Genomic DNA, 15,928 nt, shown 5'->3' with positions numbered 1-15,928 from the left:
CCCCAGTTAATTAAGTAACCTTGCTCAGAAACAGAGCTTACCCACTGGGTGCTATACTGAAGTAACACAAATATACTGCTGTTAGTACTGAAGCTAATACAGTTTCTGCCTGGCACAACACGCAACTGTATAAACATACCCTTTGTTTCCTTAGTATTTAACTAGCTAAGCCAGATGTACATCAAGCTACTTATCATTTCTGTGATCTACCTTCTAAAATGTGTATGTCTGAGAGACCCAGAGATACTTGCAACTGGGTATAGCCTTATGTAGGTACAAGACTTCGTCACTGCCGTCTCAGTTTGTAGGACTGGAATCCTGGAAGTTAGTCTTTACTCATCTTCCTACTACCCACCATTAGCAGGGAGAACAAACTCTTTATATTGGAGTAGTTCAGCTAAAGAAGTTTTGTTCTGAAATTCACCATAAATTGGCCACGAAACAGTCCCCAACATCTGCCCAATCTTAGTTCAATGGACACTTTTCTTTCCAAAACGTAACCTCACAGATGATTAGAAAGAAACAAATCTTTGCCATCTTTGCAGTGTTTGCAAAGCTTACCTTATATTGGAGGAGTTCTTTTCCCTCTAAAAACACTGCCATCTCCTTCCAGTTGAAGGAAGCCTTCTTGCGATACACACAAAGTGGTCCCTTAGGGAAATCTGGCAGCAAAGTGTCCCCAGAGTTTTCGGTGCCACTGGCTTCCTTCAGGTCAGTGGTGGTTGCCATCTTCAAGCTAAGCACCTCTGCAGGGCAACAAGAACAGATCTGCAATGAACTAAAACATTGCAGAGGCCTAATGTCTCACATATATTTCTTAAAGAAGGAATGAATGGGATTCTTAATTAAATCCAAATGGAGTTGTTCAAAAGGCATGGAGACAGGCAAGGCAGATGCACCTGTTCAAACTGGTCTTACCTTTTTGTAAGGTAACTGGTTTGGTACAAGTGAAACAACAACTGTCTTTGTGCCAATGCTTATGGATTGTTCACTTTCTGTTATTACAATGTGAGCAGAACATTTTCAAATAAGAAACATGCCTCCACTTCTGCATAATATTTCATGACTAAAAGGGAGATTTAGATTTTAAAAGTCCAATAAAAAGTGCCATGCTTTAAACAATATGTGAATAATTAATTGGCCTCACTTCCAAATGAAACTATGAAAATATCAATGGATTCATACATGCAAAAAGGCTTAAAATGAAGGAGGACATTATGTTTCCTCCCACTTAATGTTGAAATAACCTACATGAAAACAACATTTTTCAGTTACTACATATTCAAGCAAAAGGCTTTATTCACCCTTTATTCTTCCAAGTGATCAGTGGCACTGCAAATGCAAGAGTCATACATAAATCAAAGGAAGAGAGAAGCAGTTTGGGGCACAGGCAGGAGCTCTACCCTCATCTTCCACAGAAGCATCTAGCCTCAAGTTATTAGGGCACCCACACACCTCTGCAAAGTACACACAGTATATCAGTGTTAAATGTCACCATATCAGCACGGTATGACTGAACAGCTGCAGTACATGGGAAGGGCAAAAGATCTGCTAAGGTAGCACAGGATTAGGCATCTTCCATCCACAAGACATGGCAGGCTTTCCCTGCCATTGTAATCAGGCCCATCTCTCAGACACACACAAGACCCCTGTCACTTAAGTGCCGAGGTTCTTTCAAACTAGACAAGCTGCTTTGGCCTTGGCTAGAAACTAAAATGGTGTTTCTAGGATCATTGCTGATCCAGCAAACTGTGGGTTCAATTTTCACTAAATATCTATAGATATAAGGTGTTACTCTAATTGTCTGAACCGGGGTCCAGATAACTGAATACAACAAAATGGAGCGATGACTTAAAGTTAAGAATATATTACTATTCAGAATCCTGCTTTTCCTTTTGCTCATAACTCTCTGCAGAAACCCCTCTTTTGGGCTGAAACTTCATATGTATTAAGTGATTTATTTTAAAGAAAATGATACAATGTTCCCTTTTCACTACCAATCTATCTGCTCCCTGGTTCTATGTATATATAAAATAATTTCCCAGATAAAAGATAAACCTTTTCCTGTCAAAATGTACTTTTCTAACATTTGTAAGATATCTAGTAAATAATGCTACATTGTACTAATGCACCTAGACCATTTGGCTCAGCAAAGAGGTTTTATTACTAAGTTTGATAGTTGAATATAGGTTCTCACAGTTAATGTTGTTTTAACTGAGGTAACCCACCCAGATGTGGAGGTAATGCACACTGTTATGAATTTTTAAATAAATTAAATAAATACCTCTCTGTAGCTTACAGGTCTTTCCCTCACTACAATAAATTGCTACAAATGATAGTTTTATATATAAGCTAATGCACATTAGCATTTTGTCTGCAAACAAGGACTTTGTCTGTACTCACCAGTTTTCCTCTGTTCATAGTCCAAAAAACTTATCTCATATACTCAGTGTCAAAAGTCCAGGGTCTGGATTTCAAACTCATCTACTATTTCTTTTAGAAGCAATATTTTCTTATGTGGTGCTTGTAACACAAACAATGTGAAATCTTACTAATACCAGCCTTAATCTCAGTGCAGCTAGACTGTAGGGCTGTGCAAAGCTTCAATCTCAGATTCAATTTGGCCCTATTTGGTGGCCGAATCTCCAAATCCAAATCAAATCAGGAGACCGTTTAATCTCTCTGAATTGATTCAGGGAGATTCAGACATAGACACAGCTTTAAATGTTTTTTCTACATAGTTTCATAGTTTGTAGGGTCAGAAGGGACCTGAAGTGCGGTGCCCAGAACTGGACACAGTACTCCAACTACAGCCTGACCAGTGTCACATAGAGGGGGAGGATCCCCTCCTCGGACCTGATTGTGATGCATCTATGGATGCACGACAAGGTGCAGTTAGTTACGCTTCCTGACCGTGTCCCCACATTGGCGGCCCATGTTCATCTTGGAACCAACGCCGACTCCAAGATCCCTTTCTGCCTCTGTGCTGATGAGAAGGGAGATCCCCAGCCTGTAGGTATGCTGCTGGTTCTTCCTCCCCAGGTGCAACACCTTGCAATTGTCTGTACTGAAACCCATCCTATTCTCATCTGCCCACCTCTGTAACCTGTTGAGATGTAGTTGTAACCTGTCCCTCTCTTCTAGCATGCTCACTTCTTCTTGGGTGCATGGAGTGTCCCACAGGAGCGCAGGGGGGAGGGTTCCCAGCGGGCTCGGCAGCAGACCTGGAAGCAGACCAGAAGCATTTCTGGTCCACTTCCAAGTCCACCGGGGAGCATGCAGGGGAGGGGCTCCCTTGCATGCCCCCCCAGCTCGGCAACTGGTGCCTCCTGAGTCTGGTGAGGAAAGCACCCTCCCTTCAGTGAATCACTGAGCTGGGGGGAGTGAGGGGGGTGGGGAACATGGGAGGCCCCCTGCACGCTTCCCAGCAGAACTGGAAGTGGACCAGAAGTACTTCCAGTCCACTTCCAGGTTTGCTGCCAAGCATGCGGTATGCCCCACCCATGCTCCTGTAGGACTCTCCATCTGCCCCAGCATCGCAGCATTCACAAGCTGCACCTAGTACCCTGAGGTATGTAGAAAAAACATTTAACGCTGTGTCTACGGCCAAATATCTTCAGATTTGGCCAAATCGAATCAGAGACAGCGATGCGAATCAACGAATTGAATCACTGTCCCCGATCCAGGCCGAATCCGAATTGAATATGTCTTGTTTCTGACACCCCTACTGGACAGGCCTGTACAAACAGAGCTGTAACAGGTAGTGCTCTGTACCTGATAAACAGGAATCCAGGTTTTCTGTTCACTATGGAAAAATGTGACAAAACCTGGATTTTCTCATTTTAAGAAGAAAAAATGTGAGAAATGGTGGGCTTCCCCCTACAGGCTAGCACAGTTCCAGCCTGCTAGGGGATGGATGGAGCAGGAGAAGTGTGGTCAGGGAGATGCCTTGTGCATGTGCACATCTACACGTATGCATGGCTGCCAGGTACCTGGGAGAGCAACTTCCCATAAGTAAGTTGGGGTGGGGGGAGATTGAGACTTCCATAGTGAGGGAGGGAGGGAGTTGAGTAGGGCTGGGGCTGCTGCCCAACCAGAGTAGTGTGTGGGGCTTGGGACCTGGGCCATGTGTGGCTGTAAGCCCAAGCAGGCACTGCGATGTGGTTGCGGGCAGCTTTTTGGGGGGTTGGCGGGGGGGAGGAACTGGCTCCCACCACTGTATACACTCACAAGGGGTGGCATGGGAAGCATATGCCCCCCAAATTTGTGTGGGGCAGGGACAAATATGGGCTGCCCACTGTAGGCTTGGGCTCCCCGCCCTGCTGTTCTCCCCGCAGGGCCTCTGTGGCCCAGCAGACAAGACCCAGTGTAGTAGGACAGAGCAGGGCAGGGAAACTCAGTGTCACTGTAGTGAGCCCCATGCCATCATGCCAAGCCACCCCCTGCCCACTCAGCAGAAGCAGGGGTGGTGGTGTGGAGCTGCTGCTGGGTGCACAAGGGGTGTCTCACCATGGTAGCGTAGCGCTCCTAGCAGCAGCAAAAAGCTTCCTCACCTGGTCCTGCTCTGCCCTGTTGCATCGGGTCCTGCCCAGTGGGCCGTGGAGGCCCCAGCTAGAGGACAGCAGAGTATGGACCCCTGTAGCACGAACTGAACTATGTAGCTGATGTTAACATAAAGTGTAATAATACTGAAATGTAACCATGTTAGTCTTCTCCTGTTAGCAACTTGAAAACTCCATTGTGTACCTTTCTGCTTGACATAAGTGAATGAACTCTGCGTAGCTTTTATATACGAGTGTGTGTAAAAGGGTGAATGGTGAGAGAATGATGGGAAGATGTAATTGTTTATGTAAGCAACAAGGCGCCAAATGTAAGTTATCAGTCAGTAAACTAATTAATGAATGACTGAAGAATCACTTTCAGGCTACAAAGAAGATAATGAGGAGAAGGAATGCACGGATCCTGCCAGATGGGCAGCAAAGATGCTCCAAGGCAAAGATGCCAACTTTGACGACCAAAATGACCTTGGGCTGAAATAAGCTGAAGAGGGAAAAGAACAACTGCAAAAACAGAAGCTAAGTATGGAAAAACCCTAAAGCACTGAAACAAAGGATGCCAACCCCTATAGAAAAGAACTTTGAGAATGCCAAGTTGGGTGAGTCTGTCTCTCAGCTGCTCTTTTGCCAGAGCACAGACACGTCTGTTTCACCCTGCTTCAAGCTGCTAGCTACAGTATCTCTCTCTCATAATAACCACCCTACCTGTTATCTGCATCTTCTCTTAATCAAGTCTGGGCTGGCCACCCAGTGCTATTATTGAACAACTGCTGCTGGTAACTATAATGTCTGGATGGAATGGTTGTTTTGTGTTTGGGGATGCCTATGTGTAAGTGTTTTGCATGATGATCTGTGTGAGTCTATGAGTGGTGTGTCTGAACCTCTATGTCTAATTCACATAATCAATAAATGTGGCACTTTACCTTAATCCCCTTTATAAGCTCTCGCTTGTGATTTGAGCAATTGGCAATTTGTGTAACACTCCGAGCCCATAGCAGGCAGCTTGCATCCACGCCCCACCCCCACGGGCTCTGCTCTGGCCATGTCACCCACGGGGGAGGGAGGAGCCAGGATCCACATTCTGCTCTGCTGCAGCAGCTGCTGCTTCCCACAGGCAGCATGCAGGGCTTGGGAGCTGCTGCTGCAGGGGGCAAGAGGTTGCATACCCAGGTCCCTGGCCCTGTACCCCTGGCAGCTGGGGGCCCCCTCCACTAGGGCTGAGGGCAGTGAGTGGAGAGTGAGAAGCACCAGCAGCAGGGGGGAGGGAGGGGGTTGGTTAAGGAGTGAGGGGGAATGGAAGGGTTGTGGGGGTTGGGTGGGGAATGAAGGGCACCAACAGGGCCGAGGGCTGAAGTTTTCAGAAAAAAATTCTAAGTATAATGAGACTCAAGATAAAAATAATAAGAATTAGTAACATGGAGAATGCAAAGTAACATAGGACAGCGCCTAAATGTATATATTTTACTTGCCTGGAAGACAAAAAAGGCAAAGTAGAGTTTCCAACTGGACGGGAAACTCTGGGAAAAGTATCAACCACTTGGCAATTTTTTATGCATGTAAATATACACTGTCCTTCACAGTCATATCAGTGCTATCAGGTCATAGATTTAGAGAGACATCTAAAGCTAACTCCACACTATGAAACTATTTAAAATCATCTCCTATCTTCTTTGCTTTTTCCACCCCTCCTGACCATTTCATTTTATGCTTTACCTTCCCCTACACAACTTCTTTTTCATTCAGGCTTTTCAATTTCTTTGTCTTTTTCTGTATAATTTTTCTCCAAACGCACTCTTTCTTCAACAGGGATAGGTCTCTGGGTTGGCCCCTCACCTGTAATTAGGTGGCCAAGCAAAGTAAGATTTGCTTTAGGGATGTGAAAGGTTAAACATTTAACTGACAAATGCAGTGATAACCAGCTATCCCTTAGCTCAGGGCTGGGCAGTGTTGCAGGGAGGGTGTGAAGGGAAGCTGCAGGTGCCCCAGAAGGAACCAGAAAGCAGCAGGGAGGACCTAGGAGGGGAGAGGGACTCCCCTTAGCACCCACAGCTTAAGAGGAAAACAGCAAGCAGCCTACAACAGGGATCCTAGTTTTCTCTGTTAAAAAATCCAAAACTTTCCAGCTATCTGAGTTGGTCTAATAAAAGATATCGCATTTACCCAAAGAACCTTATCTGCCTATGTCCTTAGGCCAACATGGCTACAACATACACCCCTGATAAAAATCCGTCATTCTGCAATTGAAACCCCCACAAATCAGCATTTCTCTGCGATTAAAATAAAACACCACTATATATAGCGGTATCAATCGAACATGACAACTTTAAAGCAGTTTGGAAGCCTGTCAGTGCCTCAATCATTATAATAAAACAAACTGTAAAGACTTATATACTTTGGTGTTTGACTTAGATTTCTTTTTTTTTTTTTTTACCGTGGAAACCTCCGCCTCCCCGCCCCCTCCGCTCACCAAGAACAGAGAGGCCCCTCCACCCCACCCTCTGCTTTGTGGCCCTGAGCAGCTCCTCACCCCCTAATCCACAGTCCCCCCTGCCCTCGAGCCCTGCTCCCGACCCGCTGCCTCTGCCCCTGCCTTCAGCGTGTGGGGCAGGGGAGGTGCCCGACCCATGGGCAGTGGTGCCACCTCAGTCAGGAGGGCATGTCCCCCGCAGCAAGCGACCAGTCAACTGCCGTGAGGGGGAGGGGGGCAGTTCCCACATCTCCAGTCTCCCAGACCTTGCTCATCGCTCACCTGTCACGCGACGGCAGCTGCCGGAAGTGCTGGGGGAGGCGGAAACGCCCCGCGCCGGAAACAGACGCTCGGGGGCGGGCCGGGCCATGGCGGTGGCCGGGGAGGTGTTCGTGCGGGATTGTAGCTCGCGGCTGCCGGGCGGCTTCTGGGTGGCGGCGGGCGTGTGGCTGGAGAAGCCGCACGTACTGAACCGGCGGTTGTGCGGCTGCCTCCTGGGCGCGGAGGGCGCGCTGCCCCCGGCGGACGGCGCGGGCTCCGCGGCGCTGGCGGCGGCCTGGAGCGCGCTGCGCCAGGCCGGGCCCCTGCCGCCCTTCCTCGGCGCCTGGCTCGGCCCGCCCCGGCCCGCCGCGCTCCGCACCCTGCTGCCCAAGGCTCGCGCCGCCGCCGGCGCCGCGCCCCGCACCGAGCTCGTGCTCAAAGGTGAGCGGGGCCCTCGGCTGCCTGGCACTCGCCGCTGCAGTTCTGCCTCCCTTCCCTCCAGCCGCCCTTTTTTATTTATTTCCCTTTAATAAGGGAAGTTTTCTTTGTCAACAGTCACATTGATCCCAAACCCGCGAGTCATTCAGGATCTGCTACCGCCTGGCAAGCATCCTCCCTGGCTTCCAGATCCTTTGGCGGGCATCCTAAGTGCGGGCCCAAGCTTGGAGACTTGGGGTTCGGATGCCCCTGAGTTTCACTGTATGGCTGCAGGCATGGGCAATACATGGTGGGGGAGGGGAATGCCTCCATGAGACTGGTGGCCACTGCCAGCTTCTGCAGGCGGTTGCCGCTCGCTCTTTGCTCGCGACGCGGCTGCACGTGGTCCCCACTCTCTGCCACCCACAGAGTAGACAGCAGCTGCAGCCAGTCCCTGCACACCACCCCGCCGCAGCCGCCTGTGGTCCCTGCTCTTGCTGCCGACATTGCCACAACCGCCTGCAGGCAATCCCCACTCGCTGCCACAGTGCCCTTGCTGCTGACACTGCTGCCTTTGCCTGAAGGCAGTCGCTGTGCCCCCCACTATATGGGGGCACGCATTGTTCATGGCTGCAGGAGCAAGCTAGAGAGACTTCTCCCTTCACTTTGTCCATCTGCAGCACTGCCTTCCCTCCACTGCTCCTAGTCAGGGAGTTCCCCCTTCACAGCCCCGTCATCTGCTTTTCAAATGTGAACCTGGCCTGGTCACACAGGTCAGCATAAGCCACTTAAATGGCAGGTATTAGCATTACCTCCAGTTCGGAGCAGTTGCATATCCAGGCAGGTGAGCGCCTGGAGGACTGAAAGGTAAGAATCTCCCCTCGATTTCTCCCCCAACTCCATTCCAGTTTTTCCCCACTTCCCTTCAGGTTTGTTCCCCCTTGCTTGTGGCTGCCCACCTGTCTGTCCCTTTGCCACCTGGCTGCTGCTCTTCTCTGGGCTGAGCCTAGGCCAGAGAACAGCAGTGGTGGCCGGACGGGCAGGGTAACGTTTTCCTGTATGCTGTTGAGGGACAGAAATACACATGTTTATGAGTGACTACAGGTGTTATGGACATATTCGAAATCAGAAGCAAGTAAGTTAACTTATCTATGTTAGGTTCCGTGGGTCAATGTGATATATTTCATTAGATCAACTGAAGAGTTAGAAAAAATGTTCTTTGCAAGCTTTTGGGCAAAAACATCCTTCTTTGGGCATAGGGAAGAAGGGTGCTTGTGCCAGAAAGCTTGCAAGGAACATTTTTTTCCAACTGTTTAGTTGGTCTAATGAAAGATGTCACATTTACCCAAAGAAACTAGTCTGCCTATGCCTTTAGACCAACACAGCTACAACCAACAACCCTTAATCTAAGCTAGTCGCATCCATTTGGGAATGGCTGCTTTGGAATGGTTTCTTGCTCAGTAACTTATTGAAATACATTTAAAGTGTAATTTTCAGTTTAAATAATGGCATGGGTGGATGGGGAAAGGATACAACCATTTCACATTTATATTAATCAGCTGTCCCATGTTTGTCTGTTTGAAAACTTCCCCTGTGAACTCCTAGGCTTATGGAATAGCTTGATAGACTTTTGTTTTAGGAGTTAAAAAAAAAAGAAAAAAAGACTACTCTGGAACATCTACCTTGAAATAAGCTTATGCTGGGATCAGATAGAAGATTAGTTAAAGATGAGCTAAGGTGATCAAAGTTATGGTGACCAGATCTATAGATCACGCATTCCTAGCTCACTTAGGATTCCCATTTCCATCTTTAGGCAAGTTGGATTGTATGAGGAGTGATGGAGTCAGTCTTGAATACTCTACCTTGGCCACAGCACGCCTGATCTGGAGCCTTGTAATGTCATTGTTTTGTTGGCATGTTTTGCCTTCATGAAAGTTGATAGAAAATATTTACAAGTAGATGTTGACAAAGTAACTTGTTGATTTACTCTGGACTGCTAGAATCAGGAGAGTGTAGAGAAGGAAGACCATAGTTAAACATTGCCTAGTGTTACTGGTGTTCAACCTCTGAGGCCCTAATGAGCTGGATCGGTGGTACAAGGTCAGCCCACAGGTTGGATCCCATGAGGGTTTGGTCTAGTACACTGGTGCGACCCTGTGCACTGGATCTGGCAGGGGAGCAAGTGTAAACTGGCACAGTCTGGCCATGCCCCCACAGGTTCAGAACTTTGGCTACAGGGCAGTAGTAGCAGAGTCAACTGCTGAGTAGAGGGCCCCCAGTACATGTGGGCTGGGGCCGGGCTCTCCTGGCAGGGGGCAGGAGGAGGCTGGGCTGCACCCAAGGCAGACAGCAGCACTGGGAGGGGAGCTATGGGGGCACTGAAGCCACCCCAAAATTTGCTGTAGCCTCTCCCAGCACCACTACTGCACTCCCCGAGCACAGCCTGATCGAGCCCCACTCCTGGGAAGAGCCTGACACTGGCCCTAGCTCTTAGCAGCAGGCCACCCTCACCCTGCGCACAGATCTGGGAGGCACATGCCCCCATGCCGTCCTGGGGTGCATGAAGTTGCAGGAGCTCCCCCGTCCCTGAGCCCCATCCTGTTCTGGCTGGGTAACAGCTGCCTCTGCACCTGCTCCTGCTCTAGCCTCACTCCCTCCCTCACCACAGCAGCCTCAATCTGCCCTCCTACACACTATCCCTTCCCCCAGATTTACCAACTGGACGCTGCTCTCCAAGGTGCCAGGCCACATATTGGCGATCAGATCAGTGTCGGCTGATATGGCTTGTTAAAAATTGGCCATCGGTATCAGCCCAAAAAATCTCTTTTGGTGCACCCTTATTGCTGAGAATGTGGGAGGAATTAATGCTGCTCCTGCTTCTTGACTGCAAAAGTCCTGGACCCATGAGGAACCCTGTGGGCCACATGATAGAACTGTGTGAGCTGGATCAGGTCCGCAAGTGAGAAGTTGAGCACTACTGGACTAGTTATTCTTACTTACCAACTAACAAGCCTGTGTACCTCTGGAGCAGCAGTAATAATTGGTTTATAGCAGTAACATATGGTGCTCACTAAGCATTTTACAGGTGATATTAAAAAGGCTTATGGAAATTATTAAGGATTTGTAAGATCAGTAGCATTTGAGAATTATCTTGTATGATGCAGTTTGTTTTTTCCCCTCTTTTTTTGTTTTGTTTTTCATTGACAGGAAATTTGAAGGTAGCACACTTTTTAGTTATGTAGGAATTAACTATTCATTAATAAATTCATTAATTATGTAATGAATCATCATTTGGTTATTTTATTTACCAAAGCTAAATGAAACTGATACTTGTGAAGTCATTGGGAGGTGAACTATCTCCACTTCACTAGATTAATCTTGGATATTTGAGGAATATTTTTACCATACTGTAGTAAGAGGACAACAATAACCATCACCAAAAACAAGAAATGCTTACACTGTTTTATTTAACTAAAACAATAAGCTTATGTATTTTGGATATTTTTCTTCAACAACAAATATATAATTATTTTAACAAAACAAGTGTATGCATTTTTGAAGTGTTAACTATTTTAGTTATAAATGTGAAATGTGTTTTTTTTTAAAAAGTTAAATAGGTTATTTCATCCAGGTCAACATGAGAGACTTAAAATACTGGTTTATGCAACAAATTCGGTCTTCACCTTCCTCTTCCAGTTTATTCATAGACCGGAAAAGAAAGAAGAGCTTTCCTGCTTTATCAGTTTCCAAGCAGTTTCTCAATTTAGAATAAATTAGTCCAAAGGAAGATAATATTCTTTCTACACCTGCAGAAGAAGATACTGCTGTTAAAAGCTGGATTGTCACTTCAGTAGTCTCTGATAGATCCAGGTGCTTAAGTATCTTCTGCCAGTTCACTGGTGTGACTTTCTTTAAAACCTCATCAGCAAACATATGTTTCTTGAATGGTTCAACTTTAGCCCTATAATGTATTATAGTTGGTATTTTGGAGGAATGATGCCCATCTTATAGCCTGCTCCTCTTCTTCAGCAGTTAAAGATTGACCCTGTTACTGAGTATTGAGAATATTGGCAAGAAAAGGAGCCTAGAGACAGTGCTTGATACATTCATTTTTTTTAATGCTTGTAATTTAACACTGTCACTGCATTTGTTTTTTTCACTGTCTCACTCAGTTCCTTCCAAATTTCAATGGCATCAGGAATAAAACAATGATTTTCCTCTGTATAAGGCTACAGAAATAGCCTTCAGGATAGTCAGCATATGTTCTACATTTCTCTTTAGCCCAATGTTGAGAACTTTGACTATGACAGGTCAGTTCTGTCATGGTTTTGTTCACAAATTGTGATCAGATTAGGTCAGTTCTCAATATGTTGCTCAAAACAGTCCATTACTGAGTTCCATCACGTCTTGTGGGAGAGTTAGGTTGATTCCTTCTGCTTTCTTCAGAGCAGCTGCTGCAAAGTGGTTGTTTTGGAAGTATTTTGCAATTTCAGCAACATTAGCTTTTATTTCTGAAACACAAATCCACAGTTTGAGAACTGCAGCTAAGCATCATACAGATGATGAACGGGATCTTGGACTGAACACTGAGTCCCATTGGGTAAAGTGGTTTTCTTTAATCTTTACTAATCTTTAGAGGAGCCTCTGAGAACCCCATAATATTGGGCCCGTAATGTAGACCATTGCCTGTTGTCACCTATTTATATATTTTTTCTAAAAAGGTTACATAAATGTGTTGTCCAGCTTTAAAGAGTGACTAAATAAATAGTAAGATATTTTTGACATAGTAGGGTGCACTGTATATCAGTTGGCTATCGGATCAGCACCAATAAAATAAGAAATGATATTAGCAATTATCGGCTTTTTTGGTTCACGGCCAAGCAACGGGAGGGGGAGGGGACTTTGGGGAGCAGTCACAGGGCACTGCGCTCAGCAACAAAGGGACCGTTACTGGCTCCTGTTGCTGCTGCTGCCGCTGCCATGGCAATACTGCATGCACAGCAGGTGCCTGAGCACTGGGGCTGCTGTGGAAATGTTGGGCTATGCATGGGTGGAATAAGACACTGTGCAAGGGACATGCCACTCCACCGGGTACCAGGTGCCTTTGGAAAAGCAGCTTCTACCCTGCGGCTGTAGAAGCTCAGCTGCATGGGGCCCACCAGCACTGGCGCAGAGGTGAGCTCTGGGGCTCCTAATGTGACTGGTACCACTATCCGCACAAGGGTCCCCCCTGGCGTTCTGGTTTGGCAGCACAGAGGGTGCGGGAACAGGGTTGTGGATAGGAGCTGTGGGCAAAAGGGTGACTTGCGTAGGAATAAGGCAGCCACCACCTTCCTCATCAAGGGCCAAAGGAGGCAGGAGGTATGTGTGTATGTGTGATTAAATGCAAAACAAACAAGAAAAGATTTATTTATGCCAGTAGTTTAAAATGCCATGCACCATTACTAAATATAGATTATTGGGTCGGTATCAGCCGATACGGTTAGTTAATCATTGGCTATCAGTATTGGCCAAGAAGATCTTTATTGATGCACCCCTGTTACGAAGGATTGACTTCAGTGGGAGTAATCATGTGTTAAGGGTTTTTTCCCATAGATTTCATAGACGTGGGCTGGAAGGGACCCCAGAGGATCATCGAGTCCAGCCCCTGTACCCAGGGCAGGAAGTCAGAAGGGGTCATAGGATCCCAGCAAGATAAATCTAAATGTCTCTTGAAGGTGGTCAAAGTAGGTGCTTGAACCACCTCCAGTGGCAGTCTATTTCAGGCCTTGGGGGTTCAGACAGTAAAGAAATTCTTTCTTATGTCCAGCCTGAAATGGTCATGGAGGAGTTTGTGACTGTTTGACCTTGTCATCCTTTGGGGCGCTCTGGTGAATAGATATTCCCCCAGATCCTGGTGAGCACCCCGATAAACTTATGGGTGGCTACCAGATCACTCTGAGTCTGCGCTTTTCCAGATTAAAGAGACCCATAGCTCTCAGCCTCTCATCATAAGGTCTGTTTTCCTGAACTATTATCATGTGCGTGGCTCTCCTCTGGACTCTCTCAAGCTTCTCCACATCCTTTTTGAATTGTGGAGCCCAAAACTGGATGCAGTACTCCAGCTGCAGAGCGCAACAGGAGAATGATGTCCTGGGATTTGCTTGAGAAGCATCTAAGTTTTGCTCGCTTTACTAGCAGCAGCATCACATTGAAGGCTCATGTTCATCTTGTGGTCAGTCATGACCCCCAAGTACTTTTCGTCCATAGTACTAGCCAGCGTAGCGCTGCTGAGCCTATGAGGATGCTGCAGGTTTTTCTTCCCAAGGTGGAAAACCTTGCATTTTTCAGTGTTAAACACCATCAGGTTCTTGTCCGTTTGCTGAGCCTGTCATGGTCAGCCTGGATAACCCTCCTGTCCTCAGGTGAGGGCGCTTTACCCCAAAGCTTGGTGTCATCGGCGAACTTGGCCAGTCCACTTCTGATACCAATGTCCGCATCATTAATGAAGATGTTGAATAGTGTTGGCCCAAGGACAGAGCCTTGAGGGATCTTACTGGTCACAGCATACCATGACGATTGATTTCTGTTGACCACCACCCTCTGGGTCCGACCACGGTGCCAGTTCCCCACCCAGCGGATTGTGGTGAAGCTGAGGCCGCAATTGGCCAGTTTTGCTAAGAGGTAATCATGGGATACCAGATCAAAGTCCTTTTTAAAGTCAAGATATATGACATCAATCTCTTCTCCCTTGTCCAGGTGATAGGTCACGTGGTCGTAAAAGGAAATAAGATTGGTCAAGCAAGACCAACCTACAGCAAACCTGTGCTGTCATCGGCCAGGTTAATCACATGCCTAATAATTTGTAGGATTGGGGTTAGAAATTTTGTAAAACATCTTCTAGCAGCATGCTAGATACTGCAAATTGTGTACCACTTCAGTAGCTTTACATAACGAGAGTAGAAGTTTGGTATGAGATCCTTTCTCTACATATTAAATAACATTCTACCATTTACCAATCTTTTCAGATGTTTTAAATGGAACTGTGACATTTTTACCATTGGAAGAAAGTGATGATGGGAAATACCAGCTGAAAAAATGCAACATTTATCAAATTCGACTTAAACACATAAAAGATGATGAATGGTAGGTGCTAGTAGAAGCTAACACTTGCACTAGCTTGAGATTTGACCATCCTCTGGTATTACAGGTCTGAATTATAGTTTGCATACTATAAAGCTTAACCCTGCACCTATATTCATGGGACAGATGTTCACTGATTGTCCTAGGTCAGTGTTTTTGCATCTAAATTAATCTTTAGCATAGTATTATTAGCACATTGTTCTCAAAGATCTATCTTGAGTGTATTCTGCTTGTCCAGTTCTTGATTGTACTTCATCTTACATTGTTGAGGTCAATGGGAGTTTCACCCTACTCCTTTATGAGAATTATCTTTTTAAAATTAATGCATTCTTTCTTTGAGTAGTTATAATGTAGTCTTAGTTGAATTAGCAGATATTTAGTGTTTCTCAATAATAATGATTGATAATTGCTATTAAAAAAATGTAGAATATACCTGTTCCAGTTTTCATGAAATAGGACTCTGAATCACTTCATCTGATTTCAGATTTTAAACCCTCTCCCCCCTATATAATATGACCAAAGAGAGTATCTTCTAAAGTTTAGTTGTATGAGAAAGTAAAGTGCTTGTGGGGTTGGAGCTACCAGCTAGGACATGGGATGATAAACTCATGAGTACTGGAAACCAAATGGATTGCATATGTCAGTGGGGGTCTTTTTGTCAGGTGTGCTGCTAAGTAATCCTCATGGCCTCCCCAAGTGAAACTCCAATCCCCTTCTCCTCTCTGACCTGTTGCTGTGTTGCCCTTTCTCTCTGCTCCCTGTCTAGTCTGTTGCTCTACTGTCTGCTCCTTGCCCAATTGGTTGCTCTGGTCTCTGCTTCCAGCCAGATCTGTCTCTTTTTCCTTGCTTGACCTCATGAGGCCCCTTCTAACCCTACTTTCCTGTGGTCCTATAGCCAAGTTATAAATATCAGGGGTACTCAAGCCCCAACATGCAAGCCAGATTCAACCTGTGGAGACATGCCATTTGGCCCATAGGGATCCCCAGGGGTCTGAAAAGTTGGCAGCAGGGGATCTGGCAGTGCATGGCCCAAGGAGGTGGTGCAGGGCCCCAGTTTGGTAATGCAGAGACTGATCCTTTGGTGAGGAGTTGAGGGAGGCAGTGC

At 46.4% G+C, this 15,928-nt stretch overlaps 2 protein-coding genes across 3 annotated transcripts in view; one reads left to right on the top strand and one right to left on the bottom strand.

Annotated features, from left to right (window-relative positions):
• The window catches only part of ACOX3 (acyl-CoA oxidase 3, pristanoyl), a 73,020-nt gene extending 65,586 nt beyond the window's left edge, over positions 1 to 7,434 (bottom strand). Inside the window, exons 1-2 of the mRNA XM_090035508.1 lie at positions 7,306 to 7,434; positions 562 to 746 (exon numbers count right to left, since the gene is read on the bottom strand). Of these exons, the coding sequence (XP_089891634.1) occupies positions 562 to 746; positions 7,306 to 7,393 (273 nt within the window). The 5' untranslated portion in view covers positions 7,394 to 7,434. The remainder of the gene's footprint in view (positions 1 to 561; positions 747 to 7,305) is intronic.
• Positions 7,392 to 15,928, top strand: part of TRMT44 (tRNA methyltransferase 44 homolog) — a 35,504-nt gene continuing 26,967 nt past the window's right edge. For both annotated transcript variants that reach the window (XM_090035506.1, XM_090035507.1), the window contains exons 1-2: positions 7,392 to 7,725; positions 14,709 to 14,826. In XM_090035506.1, the coding sequence (XP_089891632.1) occupies positions 7,392 to 7,725; positions 14,709 to 14,826 (452 nt within the window). The remainder of the gene's footprint in view (positions 7,726 to 14,708; positions 14,827 to 15,928) is intronic.

This window comes from Crocodylus siamensis, chromosome 2, assembly GCF_052110815.1.
Source record: "Crocodylus siamensis isolate JL-2025a chromosome 2, ASM5211081v1, whole genome shotgun sequence".
Classification (NCBI taxonomy): Eukaryota; Metazoa; Chordata; order Crocodylia; family Crocodylidae; genus Crocodylus; species Crocodylus siamensis.
Note: the sequence above shows the minus strand (reverse complement) of the source record. Positions and strands in the feature narration are given on the sequence as shown.